This window comes from Phyllobates terribilis, unplaced genomic scaffold, assembly GCF_046119375.1.
Source record: "Phyllobates terribilis strain yellow unplaced genomic scaffold, ASM4611937v1 Scaffold_8__6_contigs__length_399053987, whole genome shotgun sequence".
In the NCBI taxonomy this organism is placed as follows: Eukaryota; Metazoa; Chordata; class Amphibia; order Anura; family Dendrobatidae; genus Phyllobates; species Phyllobates terribilis.
Window position 1 is genome coordinate 316,458,206 of NW_027362768.1, and position 17,958 is coordinate 316,476,163.

Below are 17,958 nucleotides of genomic sequence, written 5' to 3' on the forward strand. Positions count from 1 at the left end.
AGATCCTATCCAAATATGTAGTAGGTGTAATAATATCAGCAAATACCTCCAATTAGAAATGTAGTATAGTTCTTCTAATTCGCTGTGTCACTTACCCCATGTGCAGGGCATTGCAGTAGCTAAGACATCCTTGGTTACAACCGCTCATATCGTGACAGTCAGTTGTTAGTGGTCGTAACCATGGATACTTAAGCTACTGCAATGCCCTGCACATGGGGTAAGCGACATAGCGAATCAGATGAACTATACAACATTTCTAATTGGAGGTATTTGCTAATATCATTATTATTACACCTGCTACATATTTGGATAGGATCTTGAAGATGTGAATACCCCTTTAAGAGTCCTTATTTTAAGGACACACTGGTCTAGGTCTTTTTCTGGCACTTCTATGAGGTCAGATGTATCCATAGCTCAGCTTTGAGTAAAGGTAGTTCTAAAGTGAACCATCCCTGGTAATGGCTTCTTATCAACGCTATATGGCTGCCTCTATTTTTTATAGGTTTAGGGTATAAGTTCTGTCTTGAATGTTTGGCTGTAAGCACTATCTCGTCACCTCGCATGTAGATCGCACTGATAACCCAGCACTAGGGGCTGCCACAGTCTGCACTTGTTCCACCCCACACCATAACTTGCCTCTTAACTTGCAATTGGAAAATATTTTTAGCCTCTATAACATATGCAGTGATTGTGATGTTTGGTGATTCCAGTGATTTTTTTTCCTTATTTCTTCCAGGGAACACACTAATAAATTTGGAAACATAATGCTGTCGTTTTGTTTTTTTACATTGGTTTCCAGTATTGCTTTGCATTAGTAATCACACACTATTGCCCTTTAGTTTTACATGTTTCCTAATAATGCAGAAAAAAAGACATATGCATATTTTCTAGGTTACCTTGCTCTGTGGGTGGGAGCCATCCCTGTTATGAGTCGCTAAACCCCCCTGTTAGGCTGCGGCTACACGGTGACTTTGGCGGGTTAACACCTATCCTGTGACCAAACTTTGCTAGATGTTGCTGTACATCTTAGCGCACTACATGAGAATGGGGTTGTATTGCTATCCCAAGGGTACTTTGAACGCGACAAGTCAGATTTTTTCAACTTGCTTTTCGGATTACCCTTGGGTTCGCAATGCGACCCCAATCTTATGTACTGCACTGAGATGTAGTTTCGACACCTAGCGAACTTTGGTTGCACTACAGGTGTCACATCCAATGCCGTTGTGTATCCCCAGCCTTACCTTTATTTTCCTTTTTTTTAACTCCTTTTCAGTCCCTTGCAGCCATCCCTGTTTTTCCTTATTGTTTACATCCTGAACTTCCTTCTATGCCTGCATACTACATTTTCCAAGAGGCAGTGCACTCTATCTTCTCTACCAAGCTGTATCTTTGACCTTGTACTCCCACCCTAAGTGTCCACCCACTCTGCCTATAAAGCACCATCTTGAGACTGGGATATAGTCTCAAGAAGGATAAATCCCTCTCCACAGTCTCTTCCTCCTAACATTCCTAGAATGCGCCTGAGACTTCCCTGCGGAAAATAATGTTGCACATGCTGACACTGTCCCCCACTAAGGCTGTAGGGGAGCAATGAGACAGATCTATTATGAAGTTTCTTTATTTCTCATTGTCTTTACAATGGTTTAATTATCTGCTTGCCCTGAAAACTCCTTTAAGGGGTCCAGCTTTGTTTGAAGGGGAGAAGTCCCCCAAGACATCTGTGTCTTTCTTAGCAAGTATCCTGTCATGTTGCAAAGCTTGTTAAAAGGTCGGACATTTATGCAAAGTCGAGCTATCTCCAGTAGGTGGCACTAGTGAGTGAGCGCTAGCTTCCTCACTGCAGGGACGTATAATAGGACCTTTCCTGACGGGTTCATGACCTCTTTCTTTGGCGCCACACACATCGACCTTCTGCGATCCTTCCTATTAATGAGCTGCATTGTGCGGATGACTTCTATTCAATTTGTCTTAATGTAAAGAAATAGATTCAATTAGATTCCACATTTACGTTTAAGAAAATGCATTTGGAAGCTTTTTTTTCCTTCTCCACTGACTTGTATATGCGATTATAGCCTAATGTATTTTTTGTTGGGCTACAGAATAGGCTTTAAAAAATAAATAAATAAAAAACGGCATTTTTGCTGATCCCTCACCACTTCCCAGATTCCCCGCCGTTGTCTTCTTCCTGCTTCAGGAAAGATCTGTCACCCAGTCTGGTTATTCTCCTCCTTCCGGCAACTCCTGTACATGGCATTTTGGTATGGAGGCTTTAAGGGATGTAGAAGTAGTAGTACACACGTTCCCTGGTATACAGGGAGGACCCAAAAGTCACTGTGCAATCTAACAACAGAAAGCTTCTACCCCTCTCTGTGTCGGTGAAGTGATGAAATGGGATGGTTGTTTCACTCGCTTCATTAGTGAAGCCAGCCCTCTTTTCTATCTATGCATTAACCATGATGGAGAAGGGGGCTGGCTTTGCAGATTTTAGGCCAAGTTTTGGAATCTCTACATTAACTTTCCTTCCGACATAAGCAGAGAACATTCAGAGAGAATGAAGAGGAATGGTTGTCTGGATCACTTCATTAATGAAGCCAGCCTCCTTTTCTGTTTATACTTTAAGCATGATGGAGAAGGGGGCTGGCTTGGCAGATTTTAGGCCAAGTTTTGGAATCTCTACATTTACTTTCTCACATAAGCAGATAAATTCTACACCCCCGATATGTCTGAGATGTGATGAAGAGAAATGGTTGTCTGGTTCACTTCATTAACTAAGCCAGCCTCCTATTGTATCTCTGTATTATCTGTGATGGAGAAGGGGGGCTGGCTTAGTTAATGAATTGAACCAAACAACCAGCCCGTCTCACTACATGCCCAAACCGAAAGGGGCAAATTTAACTTCCAAGACTGTCATATGGGGTCTGAAACCAGGACATTGCTGCTGATTTTCATAGCTAGTGTTAGTTAGTAAATCTTTTAATTTTATTTTTCAAAATAAAACAAAAACTTTTCACAGCTTTCCATGTAACTGGACAACTCCTTTTAAAGGGAGTTTAAACTGTTTACAGTTTTTTGTTACCCCTTCTGAGAGTAGCATGATCTAGGGAGAGATACCCTGATTCACTTACTGGGTTGTTTTCTGCAGTTTTGATATAATCACAGTTTTATCTTCTGCAAATCTAGCAGTTCTCTGACTCCTGAGCTCTGTATAACCCCGCCCACACCACTGATTGGCAGCTTTCTGTGTACACTGTGCATAGGCAGATAGCTGCCAATCAGTGGAGGGGCTGGAGTACCTGGTAGCAGGTTTACTAGTCCTCTAGTGATAATCTCCTGCTGATAAATCAGTGATTTTATCAAAACTACAGCAAGTGACCAAGTAAATAAAACATCACTGAAATCAGGGTCTCTGTCTCTACATTATGCTGCTCTCAGATTAGGTGACAAAAACCTGGTGGCAGATTCCCTTTAAGTTACTTGTTAGTAAGTTTGATATCGACCATGCGGCTTTGGATCGCCCTTCTCTAACGGTACCTTAAAAGCTTCAGTGACAATTAGTGCATTTTCTCACATGGAAATCAAGGATTTATCCAGAGTTATCTTAATCCAGGCATTTCCTAAACTAAGCCAGCCCCCTTTCTTTTCTGTGAAATATCCATGAAGGAGAAGGGGTCTGGCTTTGCAAATTTTGAGCCAAGTTTTGAAACCTCCAGAACTATCTTAATCCAGGCATTTCCCAAGCTAAGCTAGCCCCCTTTCTTTTCTATGCATTATCCATGAAGGAGAAGGGGGATGGCTTTGCAAATTTTGATCCACGTTTTGAAACCTCCAGAACTATCTTAATCCAGGCATTTCCCAAGCTAAGCCAGCCCCCTTTCTTTTCTATGCATTATCCATGAAGGAGAAGGGGGCTGGCTTTGCAAATTTTGTTCCAAGTTTGATAACCTCCACATTTACTTTCTTTCATACATAAGCAGAGAACTTCTACACCCCTGCTGCGTCGGAGATGTGATTAAGAGGGATGGCTGACATGCTCGGTTCATTACCTAAACCAGCCTGCTAACCTGTCCATCCGTTACCTGTGATGGGGAAGGGGGCTGGCTTAGCTAATAAATTGAACCAAACAACCAACCAATCTATCGTAATTTGTAGTTTCTCATTTACGCTCCATGATAGGGACACCTCGGTTATTTCGCACTGTTGTGCTTTTTATAGGGACTTACTATCCATCAGCATAACTTTCCGAAACACAATATCTTCACTTTTAACTTATACTTTCAATTTCTTCAAAGCCACCAGAAATTGACCCAACCGGGCCACCTACGGTAAGAATAGGAAGCCGCAGAGATACTTTGTATCAGTTACCAAAGTCTGTTTTTGCTTTTATAACTTTTATAGACTGTGGATTTCCTTGTCATGTTTTTAAAACCTTTTCTTTTTTTTCCATGCATCTTTCTTGTTTTCTCTGAGACCCCCTTGAATGTGAACTTGCATCCAAACATTGATAATTATTTTATTTTTTTAACATTTATAACACAAGTTATAATATCTTATACTTGGTACCTGCATGCGGCATGTTTTGTACAGTTTCTGTTAATTCTGGAATTGAGGGTGTGCAGTGTGATCTTCCTCTGGGGTCGGTGGAAAGCGAGATCTCTCGAGTTAGTGGCGTAGATGTAATAAAGGCACACGTCCGGATATAGAAACTGTGTGTGTATTCATAAGACTAATTGCAGAAGTTTGAAGAAAGTATTAAAAATCATACCTTCTTTGTAAAAAAAAAACAACAAAAACCTATACAAGAACCCTATATAAAAGAGTGTATGTTTTTTTTGTGGTTTTTTTTTAACTGGGAGATGTTGAGGTTTTAATCTTGACTAATGTCATTATAGCTAGTGTAGGGATGTCAAACTTAAACACGCAGAGGGCCAAAATGAAAAACTCACGGGCCAACCACTATACAGTATAATGGGCCCCACATAGTGCTCCATACAAAATAATAGCCCCACATAGTCCTCCATACAGAATAATGGCCCCACATACTCCTCCATACAGAATAATGGGCCCCACATAGTCCTCCATACAGAATAATGGGCCCCACATAGTACTCCATACAGAATAATGGGCCCCACATAGTGCTCCATACAAAATAATAGCCCCACATAGTCCTCAATACAGAATAATGGCCCCACATAGTCCTCCATACAGTATAATGGGCCCCACATAGTCCTCCATACAAAATAATAGCCCCACATAGTCCTCCATACAGAATAATGGCCCCACATAGTCCTCCATACAGAATAATGGGCCCCACATAGTCCTCCATACAAAATAATAGCCCCACATAGTCCTCCATACAGAATAATGGCCCCACATAGTCCTCCATACAAAATAATAGCCCCACATAGTCCTCCATACAGAATAATGGGCCTCACACAGTCCTCCATACAGAATAATGGGCCCCCACATAGTCCTTCATACAGTATAATGGGCCCCCACATAGTCCTCCATACATAATAATAGCCCCAAATAGTCCTCCATACAGTATAATGGCCCCACATAGTCCTCCATACAGTATAATGGCCCCACATAGTCCTCCATATCGAATAATGGGTCTCACACAGTCCTCCATACAGAATAATGGGCCCCCACATAGTCCTTCATACAGTATAATGGGCCCCACATAGTCCTCCATATCGAATAATGGGCCCCACACAGTCCTCCATATCGAATAATGGGCCCCACACAGTCCTCCATACAGTATAATGACCCCCACATAGTCCTTCATACAGAATAATGGGCCCCACATAATCCTCCATACAGAATAATGGCCCCCCACATAGTCTTCCATACAGAATAATGGGCCCACATAGGGGTGGTCGTTCTGGTGTTGCGGGCCAAATCACCCTGCTGGCCAGAGTTGGCCAATGGGCCAGAGTTTTACACGTATGAACTAATGGATCCTACTGTTAGAGGGCTGTTCCCTACTTTACTGTCACATGTTCTGAGTTTGGCTGCCTCCAGTACAATTTTTTATTTCGGATAGGGCTACACAGCAGTTTTGGTCTTATGATTCCCCGCTATGTATGGAATGTGTTTTTGCTACTTTGATGCAACTTTCATTTACACCCATACCCATTATTGAGGCAAAAAAAAGTTGGATATGTATCCCTTAGGAATTTTTTTGGATAACTATGCACATAGTATGTAACAAAATAGTTTTCTATGGAAATTTTAGTTATGAAGCCAAAGGCACTGTGTAGCCTTTACCTTATTGTTCCACTAAAAGACTGGCCCCAATCTGATGACATTGTGTCAAGCTCCAGTATATAGCCGGCCACACATGTGGGACTGCCGTCGGCTGAACAATGCTTCAGGCGATTGTTTAGCCAGCAGCTTTCTCGGTCGTTTCTCCCATACACAGGAGCGCTCTTTTGTCTGATCGTTCTAATGTTCTGTATGAGAAAGCTGCTGCCAGACCTATCTGGCAGTGGCTTATCTCTAGGAACCAAAAAGATCGGCAGCTCAAAAGCGTACATGGCAGATCGATATTGATGCAATAAATTATCTGGTGCTCCTAAACACATTAGACAGTCAGCCGAACCCATTGAGATCAGCGGATTTGGCCAACATTATGGGCTTAGGTTAGCATGTAGCTGCAACTGATCCTCGTCAATGTATAGGGTGAATGTCTACAAGCCCAATGTTATTTGAGCTTCCCAAGTTGCAATATCGTCAAGGGAATCTGTCAATATTAAGTGACTGTTCAAGCAAAGCATATGCGCTTGGTGCACCCTTGGCATAGCCGAGCAGATTAGTGCACCTTCCACCTACTTGTTCTCCACAGGCTCTCGGTGCACCTTTGGCATGGCCGAGCAGATGAGTGCAACTACTTGTTCTCTATAGGCACTAGGTGCACCCTTAGCATGGCCGAGCAGATTAGTGCGCCTCTCACCTACTTGTTCTCCACAGGCGCTCGGTTCACCCTTGGTATAGCCGAGCAGATTAATGCTCCTCCAACCTACTTGTTCTCCACAGGCACCAGGTGCACCCTTGGCATGGCCGAGCAGATCAGTGCTTCTCCAATCTACTTGTTCTCCACAGGCGCCAGGTGCACCCTTGGCATGGCCGAGCAGATCAGTGCTCCTCCAACCTACTTGTTCTCCACAGGCGCCAGGTGCACCCTTGGCATGGCCGAGCAGATCTGTGCTCCTCCAACCTACTTGTTCTCCACAGGCACCAGGTGCACCCTTGGCATGGCCGAGCAGATCAGTGCTTCTCCAACCTACTTGTTCTCCACAGGCGCCAGGTGCACCCTTGGCATGGCCGAGCAGATCAGTGCTCCTCCAACCTACTTGTTCTCCACAGGCGCCAGGTGCACCCTTGGCATAGCCGAACAGATCAGTGCACCTCCAACCTACTTGTTCTCCACAGGCACCAGGTGCACCCTTGGCATGGCCGAGCAGATCTGTGCTCCTCCAACTTACTTGTTCTCCACAGGCGCCAGGTGCACCCTTGGCATGGCCGAGCAGATCTGTGCTCCTCCATCCTACTTGATCTCCACAGGTGCTCGGTGCACCCTGGGTATAGCTGAGTAGATCAGTGCTCCTCCCACCTACTTGTACTCCACAGGCGCTAGGTGCACCCTTGGCATAGCCGAGCAGATTAGTGCACCTCTCACCTACTTGTTCTCCACAGGCGCTCGGTGCACCCTTGGCATAGCCGAGCAGATCAGTGCTCCTCCAACCTACTTGTTCTCCACAGGCACTAGGTGCACCCTTGGCATAGCCGAGCAGATCAGTGCTCCTCCAACCTACTTGTTCTCCACAGGCACCAGGTGCACCCTTGGCATAGCCGAGCAGATCAGTGCTCCTCCAACCTACTTGTTCTCCACAGGCACCAGGTGCACCCTTTGCATGGCCGAGCAGATCTGTGCTCCTCCAACCTACTTGTTCTCCACAGGTGCTCGGTGCACCCTGGGTATAGCTGAGTAGATCAGTGCTTCTCCCACCTACTTGTACTCCACAGGTGCTAGGTGCACCCTTGGCATAGCCGAGCAGATTAGTGCACTTCTCACCTACTTGTTCTCCACAGGCGCTCGGTGCACCCTTGGCATAGCCGAGCAGATCAGTGCTCCTCCAACCTACTTGTTCTCCACAGGCACTAGGTGCACCCTTGGCATAGCCGAGCAGATCAGTGCTCCTCCAACCTACTTGTTCTCCACAGGCACCAGGTGCACCCTTGGCATAGCCAAGCAGATCAGTGCTCCTCCAACCTACTTGTTCTCCACAGGCGCCAGGTGCACCCTTTGCATGGCCGAGCAGATCTGTGCTCCTCCAACCTACTTGTTCTCCACAGGTGCTCGGTGCACCCTGGGTATAGCTGAGTAGATCAGTGCTCCTCCCACCTACTTGTACTCCACAGGCGCTCAGTGCACCTTTGGCATGGCTGAGTGCACCTTCCCATCTACTTGTTTTCCCTTTATCTCAGCTCTTGTCTGGCTCCTGTAAAGTCAGAGCTGTCAATCAAGAAAGAGGAGGCAGAAGTTAGAGCTGTCAATCAAAGAAGAAATTCAGAGATGGATGGAAATCAAATAGGTAGGAAAGTGCACTGATCTGCCTGGCTATGCCAAGTGTGCACCGAGCACATGCGCTTTGTTTGAACAGTCATTTTGTGCTTGCAGACTCCCTTTAACAAGTTGCACTACAGTACCATGGTCATTTTTAGATGACCTTAAGGAAGACAAACAACACAGGTTTACATAGGACTTAATTCTTTGTGGCAGACAATGGCTTTCCATTATTTCTGGCAGTACCCCAAATCTGGGAAAGTACAATCTGGGCATTATAATGTTATACTGAGTAGGTTTCCGAGATGGAAATGACCCTTGGGCAGAGCGGTCCAATGTCTTCGCACATCAGCCCCATCATCCCCAGACTGTATGATACTGTATATTACTGATCTCCTATAGTCATTAGTAATATTGAGCTAGTCCCATCTATCAGCTCACGAGACCTTGCTGCCTCTACATCCAGTATGTTTTATCTTCTTCCTCCTGGCACATTTTTTATTATTTTTTGTATTTTTTATTTTTTCAAGCCAATGCCAACTGAACAAGGCCCCACTGGGGACCCAGCGGTAAGATGAGCGGAATGGTTTGACCTCTGTGAACCTTCACTTTGCATCATTTCCTGCTGGCTTGCCTTGTTTTATGGGAAGGTCTTGAAGTGGGATTTTATGGCATTCATTTCACCCAGCTGAGAAATGCATGTGTGTGCTCCTGCAGCTGGAAACCAAGTCTGTCTTAGCATGCGGCTTCAGTGCGGCACAGTAGGGGGCTCTGGTAAGGGCCGCGCCTACCAGAATGAATATTGCTGGGCCGTCATGAATGGAAAGGCTCGATAATACAGCAGACATTCTCTGCCACTCCATCCACTGCAGAACTAGAACTCCCATCTGGTCGGCAGCGGGATTTGTAGTTCTTTATTGCCACTTAAGGTTTGCCTATTCCGGATATACAAAATTATGAATGCTCAACATTCGGCTTTGTTCACACTACCATGGCTTCTGTTAATGCCGGATCCAACACACAATGGATACCAATGGGGTTTACGGTTTTCGACAGTCCTGCCGAGATTGCCTCTGACGGCAGTGTGAACAGAGCCGTGCACCGTGCCGCCACCTCTTGCTCTGTCCTATATACTGTATATCTGCTCCCCAGTCCTGTGACTTGACTTGCCCAATGCTTTCCAGAGCTCAGAAGACAGCGCCCGCATCTCAATCACTTTCTTCCGATTATTCCGAGTCATGCGACTCGTCAAACTTCTAAGCAGGGGCGAAGGGATCCGAACGCTGCTGTGGACATTTATAAAGTCCTTTCAGGTACGTAGATATGTTTTTAGCATATGACTAGGATCGATTAGTTTATTCATGGGCATGGTATATACACAAGTCGTTAATTATCACCATGAGGACACTATTACACTGATATTACTGGTCACAGTAAGGCCTCATTCAGTCGTCAGTGATTTTTGTTGTGCCCAAAAAAAGAACCGATTTTCATCAGTGTTTTCGATCAGATTTCTATCAGTATTTGGTCAGTGTGTCCATATTTAACATCAGAGTTTTATCCGTGATTTTCTCATGTTTTAAAAAATAAATTGCAAAGCTTCTGTGAGTGAAATCAACTCTCTTCCATGCCTTTTGAACTCCAAATAATAAGACATGCTTTAGATCTCGGAAAATCAGACCTCACAGCCATACTGCTCCTACCCATTAAAGTGTTAAAAACACACAGCACACATTGCCATCCGTGTGCTGTACATTTTTCACATTTTAGCAGAACATGTGTAGCAGAAATATGGCTGTCTGATTTTCTGAGATCTCGTAAAGCATATCTTATTTGGAGTTCAAAAGGCACAGAAGAGAGTTGATTTCACAGCACATGGATGGGAATATGTGCTGTCTCTGATTATCATAGACTTGTATGGGTGATCACAAATGGGCATGTTCCCGTTTTGTTTTTAATACTGACCACTTGGTCTGCAAAAAGACAGTGTCACGTGAACAGTCATATAGAACATGTACCCATTATAGTCTGTGTGAAAAACATGGATAAAACACGGACGTAAAAAAGAGGAAACAAGAATAGAACACGTGGGTGAAAAAAAGGATAGAACACGTGGGTGAAAAAGAAGAAATAGGGATAAAACATGTACGTGAAAAAAAGGATAGAACATGTGGGTGAAAAAAAGGATAGAACAATGGTGAAAAAGAAGAAACGGATAAATCACGTACGTGAAAAAAAGGATAGAAGATATGGGTGAAAAAAAGATTAGAACACATGGGTGAAAAAGAAGAAACGGATAAAACACGTACGTGAAAAAAGGATAGAACACATGGGTGAAAAAGAAGAAACGGATAAAACACAGGGGTGAAAAAAGGATAGAACACATGGGTGAAAAAAGGATAGAACACGTGGGTGAAAAAGAAGATACAGGGATAAAACACGTAGGTGAAAAAAAGGATAGAACACGTGGGTGAAAAAGAAGATACAGGGATAAAACACGTAGGTGAAAAAAAGGATAGAACACGTGGGTGAAAAAGAAGATACAGGGATAAAACACGTAGGTGAAAAAAAGGATAGAACACATGGGTGAAAAAAAAGGATAAAACAAGTGGATGAAAAAGAGGAAACATGGATAAAACTCATAAGTGAAAATAGGAAACACTGATAGAACATGTACATGAAAAAAAAGGATGTCTGAATGAAGCCTAAGGTACAGATATGTCCCTCCCTACCTTTCTTCCTGGCTTGAATTATCCCAAAATGAGTGACAAGAGGACCCAAAAAAAAACAACATGATTTTGCGATACTCTGTCAGGGGATATTTATGCCATATATGGCCAACCAGTGGTTAAGATGTGAATTGCTGCCAGTTGAGGGTTTTGCTGGCAAGTATTGAATTTGTATCGTGAGAAATTGGAGTCCTTATTGAAAATCACAGGTGACCATATTAGTATATAAAGGTGAACAGGATTGAACTAAAGTGACTAGTACTTTTCAGAGAGTGAACCATAAAGTAAAACGCGCCATGTGGAACTGTCGAAGAAGGCCAAGTACAGCTCTCCACTATTTCTGGCAGTCTCGTTGAGAATGAATGGAGTGGTGGATGTGCTTGTTCTACCTGTGGTGGGGAGCGCATGCTATACCTGTGGTGGGTGCGCATACTCTACCTGTGGTGGGTGCGCATGCTCTACTGGGGTGGGTGCGCATGCTCTACCTGTGGTGGGTGCGCATGCTCTACCTGTGGTGGGTGCGCATGCTCTACCTGTGGTGGGTGCGCATGCTCTACCTGTGGTGGGTGCGCATGCTCTACCTGTGGTGGGTGTGCATGCTCTACCTGTGGTGGGGAGCGCATGCTATACCTGTGGTGGGTGCGCATACTCTACCTGTGGTGGGTGCGCATGCTCTACCTGTCGTGGGTGTGCATGCTCTACCTGTGGTGGGTGCGCATGCTCTACCTGTGGTGGGTGCGCATGCTCTACCTGTGGTGGGTGCGCATGCTCTACCTGTGGTGGGTGCGCATGCTCTACCTGTGGTGGGTGCGCATGCTCTACCTGTGGTGGGTGCGCATGCTATACCTGTGGTGGGGTGCGCATGCTCTACCTGTGGTGGGTGCGCATGCTCTACCTGTGGTGGGTGCGCATGCTATAACTGTGGTGGGTGCGCATGCTCTACCTGTGGTGGGTGCGCATACTCTACCTGTGGTGGGTGCGCATACTCTACCTGTGGTGGGTGTGCATGCTCTACCTGTGGTGGGTGCGCATGCTATACCTGTGGTGGGGAGCGCATGCTATACCTGTGGTGGGTGCGCATACTCTACCTGTGGTGGGTGCGCATGCTCTACTGGGGTGGGTGCGCATGCTCTACCTGTGGTGGGTGCGCATGCTATACCTGTGGTGGGGAGCGCATGCTCTACCTGTGGTGGGTGCGCATGCTATACCTGTGGTGGGGAGCGCATGCTATACCTGTGGTGGGTGCGCATGCTCTACCTGCGTTCTATTCAGAACTCCATTTTCAAAGTCAGTGAAGGTTCCATTAGTCGGACCTCCAACGATCGTGAAGTGAATCCCTATCCTACCGATAGGGGATAGCTTCCAAACTTGGTACAATGTTTTTTTTTTATGGCCGAAATACTAAAACTAAAATTAAAGAGGTTCACCAAACAAAAAAACGGTATGAATATTAAAAAAATATATATATATAAAAAAAAAAATATAAAGAAAATAAAAAAAAAATAAATCATCTGGCCGAATACCTGCTGCTCTGGTTAAGACAGTCCCTGCAGCTAATCATGTGCCATCTATCCACATGACAAGTAATTGGCTGCAGTGTGCTCCAGGTCAGCGGTGCGGAAGCTCAGAGACCGTCGGGGTACCAGGCAGGAACTGTTAGAATCTGATGAGCAGGCGTCGGTAGAGTCAGGATTTTCAAGGGTTTTTGTAGGAAGCTATGGTCAAAGTTCGGTTCAGCATAACCAGATTGGTCCAGATATTGTGGCTGTGGTCATACAGGTACTAAAATGTGCCCATGTTATACCAGTGTGAAGCAGCCCCGCGGTTCCCTTGACACTTCCCAGTCTCTCAGAATATGATGAATTTAACACAAACACCATTTTTCCCTTTCTACAGAATAGATTACACATGGACATGGATGTTGATGTAACCTTTTGACAATCTCTATTACAGGCTTTACCGTATGTCGCCCTCCTTATTGCCATGCTGTTCTTCATCTACGCTGTGATTGGCATGCAGGTAATAGGAGTGTAACGTATAATGCAATCGTATACAGTCATGGCCAAAAGTGATGGTACCCTTGAAATTGTTCCAGAAATCAAAGTATTTCTTCCAGAAAATTATTACAATTACACACGTTTTGTTATACACATGTTTATTTCCTTTGTGTGTATTGGAACAGCACAAAAAATGGCAAATTGGACATAATTTCACACACAACCCCACAAACGGGACGGACAAAATTATTGGCACCCTCAACTTAATATTTGGTTGCACACCCTTTGGAATAAATAGCTGCAATCAGTAGCTTCCTATAATCATCAACAAGCTTCTTACACCTCTCAGATGGAATTTTGGACGACTCTTCTGCAAACTGCTCCAGGTCTCTCATGTGAAGGCGCCTTCTCCCAACAGCAATTGTAAGATCTCTCCACAGGTGATCAATGGGATTTAGATCCGGACCCTTTGCCAGCCATTTCAGAACTCTCCAGTGTTTGTTTGCTTCCATTTCTGGGTGCTTCTGGAAGAACGGTATGTTTGGAGTCATTGTCCTTCTGGAAGACCCATCACCTAGGATGCAAATCCACCTTTCTGACACTGGACCCTACATTGCGACAAAACATCCTTTGGTAATCTTCAGATTTCATGATGGATTGCACACAGTCAAGGCACCCAGTGCCAAAGGCAGCAAAACAACCCCAAAACATGTTTGAACCTCCACCATATTTGACTATCGGTATGGTGTTCTTTGCTTTTTAGGCCTCATTCCTTTTCCGGTAAACATTAGAATGATGTGCTTTACCAAAAAGCTCTATCTTTGTCTCTTCTGTCTACAAGACACTTTCCTAGAAGGATTTGGGCTCACTCGCGTACATTTTGGCAAACTGCAATCTAGCTTTTGTATGTCTGTGTCAGCAGTGGGCTCTTCCTAGGTCTCCTGCCATAGCATTTGGTTTCATTCAAATGTCGACACTGATGAACCCTGAGCCTGCAGGACAACTTGAATTTCTTTGGAACTTGATTGGAGTTGCTTATCCACCATCCGGACTATCCTGCATTGCAACCTTTCATCATTTTTTCTCTGCCATCCATGTCCAGGGAGATTAACTACAGGGCCATGGCTTGTAAACTTCTTGATTATGTTGTGCATCGTGGAAAAAGGAACATCCAGATCTCTGGAGATGGACTTGTAACCTTGAGATTGTTGATATTTTTCAACAATTTTGGTTCTCAAGTCCTCAGACAGTTCTCTCCTCCTCTTCCTGTTCTCCATGCTTAGTGTTGCACACACAGACACACGATGCAAAGATTGAGTAAACTTCTTCCCTTTTTATCTGGTTTCAGGTGTAATTTTCATTTTGTCCACACCTGTTACTTGCCATAAGTGAGTGTGAACAAGCATCACATGCTGCAAACAAAGTTGTTTTCCCACAATTTTGGAAAGGTGCCCACAATTTTGTCCTTCCAATTTTTGGGGTTTAGTGTGAAATTCTGTCCCATTTGCCATTTTTTTCTCTGTTTTTTTTGTGTTGTTCCAATACACACAAAGGAAATAAACATGTGTATAACAAAACGTGTAATTGCTATAATTTTCTGGGAGAAATACTTCATTTTCTGGAACAATTTCAAGGGTGCCATGACTATAGAAGATGACTGGAGAATGCTGCCACGTAGATATAACACAAATCTACCAGTAGTTGCAATGTGTCTAATGTTCTACAATTTCACACTCATTGAATTAATCACCAGTCTTACGATTGCTGCCTGATTACCCAAAATGACCCGTTCCATATGTCTGGGTGTCTCATTCCTCCTGCATTAAGCAGGAGACCGACATACCCCCAATTACTGCTTTCTACTTAATTGAGATCACTGCTTAATTGAGTTGTGTTGGCTTTTGGGCGGTAATTATTACATGTGGCACTCCGCGTTTCACGCAGCTTCCCACCCTGGGGATGTGCTGATCTTTTTCAGAGCCTGAATGACGCACGACCAGGTGTAACTCCAGGATGACGATTTTTCAACAATTTTATTGATTCCATATATTTTCAATGATTTTTTTTATTTGTAGAGTTAAGATTTCCTTAAAGAGATTGGACAGGATTAAAAGGGAAAAGCAAAAAAAGTGCCACCTCTGTCCACAGGATGTGTGTGGTATTGCATTTCATCCTCGTTCCATTTAAAGGGAGTCAGCTCAAAATGACTGTTCAAACCAAGCACAGGAGCTTGGTGCACCCTTGACGTGGCTGAGTAAACCTTCCTACTAACTTGTTTTCCCTCTATCTTCTGCCCTACTCAGGCTCCTGGAAAGCCAGAGCTGTCAATCAAGGAAGAGGAGGATGGAGATGGATGCAAAACAAATAGGAGGAAAGGTGCACCAAACTGTTTGGCCACGCTAAGTGTGCACCGAGCGCTGTGCTTAGTTTGAACAGTCATTTTGTGCTGACATACTCCCTTTTAAAGACGCTGAGCTGCAATACTAGATGCAACCTGTGGACAGAAGTGGCGTTGTTTCTGGAAGAAACCTGCTATCCGATCATCCTGGAGTCCAATACCAAGACATTAAAGAGGTTTTCCACTTGCAGAAAACCTTTTTCCGAAACTGCAGTTTTTTAAAAAAGAAAAAACTAACTGTGCTTTACTCACCCACACCGGGTCCGACGCTGAGCCTCCATCACTGCTCCCACCAAATGTTATTGTCTACAGTGCTGGTGTCACATTGACAGCATTGCAGCCAATTACTGAGCTCATAGCTTGTGCCGTCTTCTCTGAAAGAGCTGCTGAGCTCACTGATTGGCTGCAGCGCTGTCAATCAGCACTGTAGACACCGGACGCTGTGGCAGAGACTCAGCGCTGGCCCCGGGGAGCGTGAGAAAAGTATTCCCATGGGCAAAAATATCTGATACCCCTTTGGGTACTAATGTTTTTTATTTTTTCCAAACATTTGCAAATAGGATTACCGATATCAATGAAATAAAGGTCCCGCTTCCGGTATATCGGGGGGGGTGAGGTTGGGGGGGGGGAGATATGAACTGACCCCTGCAGATGATCACGTTTTTATCTGTTCTTATAAAACCCACCATTTTTTAAATATACTTATTTATTTACTTTTTATGCAGGTTTTTGGTAAAGTCGCCATGAGGGATAACACCCAAATTAACAGGAACAACAACTTTCAGACATTTCCACAAGCGGTACTTCTGTTATTCAGGTACCTGCTGTTATTTGTACAGATGGGAATGAATCTTGATAGATCGCGGCTTAATCGACCACTCTTCCTTGTATCTCCTTAAGGTGTGCCACCGGAGAGGCCTGGCAGGATATCATGCTGGCGTGCCTACCTGGAAAGCGCTGCGATCCAGATTCAGATAGCAACCCCGGAGAGGAGAACACATGCGGCAGCAATTTTGCTATTGTCTACTTCATCACTTTTTATATGCTGTGTGCATTCCTGGTAAGTAACAAAAGCAAAGAAAAGTATCGCATCACATCAAGGGTGCAGTGTTCAGACAGAGACTACGGGTCCGGCTCCCGGGTGGAAATGATCAGGTACAAGGCAGGAATCTAAGGGGTAACCTTTCTCCTTGTGGAGAGTGACAACTCAGGCCTGACATGCCAGTGTAAGGAGACTTATAGGCCATGCAATGCTCCTCTGGCAAAATAAATATGCAAATTGTCTCTTCAGAGAGGAAGAGGACTTGAACTCTAGAAGTCAATATTGACCCTTTAACGAACCTTGGGATAAAAGCCAAACCAGAATCTCAATTTGCAGACACGGTGTTTCGGGGTGTTGCCCCTTATCAGTGCAAAGTGTAGGAGAAAGGCATCCAGCAACCACAATGGAAAAGGACGAAAAAATCATTATTTATTAGTAAGTATTAAAAGGGAAAAATTAACATCAAACACCCAAGGTCTACACATTTTGAGCCCAAGTACTTGAAACGCATAGGCCTAGTGTGTTTAGTTTTAATTTTTCCCTTTTGATATTTTAATAGTAACTAATAAATAATGTTTTATACTGTTTCCTTTTCCATTGCGGTTGCTGGATGCCTTTCTGCCTTCTACCTGATCATTTCTTGTAAGTGATAGGGATCAGTCGGAGATGCTGAGCTCCCTGTAGCGGTCCGACAGACGAGCCCCCTGTAGCGGTCCGACAGACGAGCCCCCTGTAGCGGTCCGACAGACGAGCCCCCCCGTATCGGTCCGACAGACGAGCCCCCCCGTATCGGTCCGACAGACGAGCCCCCCCGTAGCGGTCCGACAGACGAGCCCCCCCGTAGCGGTCCGACAGACGAGCCCCCCCGTAGCGGTCCGACAGACGAGTCCCCCGTAGCGGTCCGACAGACGAGTCCCCCGTAGCGGTCCGACAGACGAGTCCCCCGTAGCGGTCCGACAGACGAGTCCCCCGTAGCGGTCCGACAGACGAGTCCCCCATAGCGGGCCGACAGACGAGTCCCCTTTAACTAATACCTCACCTAAATAATACACCATGTCACCACCGACTTGTTTCAATACTTCTAGATCATCAACCTGTTTGTGGCCGTCATCATGGACAACTTTGACTACCTGACCCGTGATTGGTCCATACTGGGTCCTCATCACCTGGATGAATTTAAAAGAATATGGTCTGAATATGATCCGGAGGCCAAGTCAGTAGCTTTC

General features: G+C 44.8%; 1 protein-coding gene across 14 annotated transcripts in view; it reads left to right on the plus strand.

Annotated features, from left to right (window-relative positions):
* CACNA1D (calcium voltage-gated channel subunit alpha1 D) overlaps positions 1-17,958 on the plus strand; it is a 331,678-nt gene that overhangs the window by 268,019 nt on the left and 45,701 nt on the right. For 6 of the 14 annotated variants that reach the window (XM_073644577.1, XM_073644571.1, XM_073644572.1 and 3 more), the window contains 5 exons: positions 9,751-9,879; positions 13,249-13,314; positions 16,416-16,507; positions 16,591-16,750; positions 17,818-17,945. In XM_073644577.1, the coding sequence (XP_073500678.1) occupies positions 9,751-9,879; positions 13,249-13,314; positions 16,416-16,507; positions 16,591-16,750; positions 17,818-17,945 (575 nt within the window). Of the gene's footprint in view, positions 1-4,289; positions 4,323-9,096; positions 9,136-9,750; positions 9,880-13,248; positions 13,315-16,415; positions 16,508-16,590; positions 16,751-17,817; positions 17,946-17,958 lie in introns of all 14 variants that reach the window. The other 8 variants (XM_073644565.1, XM_073644576.1, XM_073644564.1 and 5 more) reach the window with 4 other exon arrangements.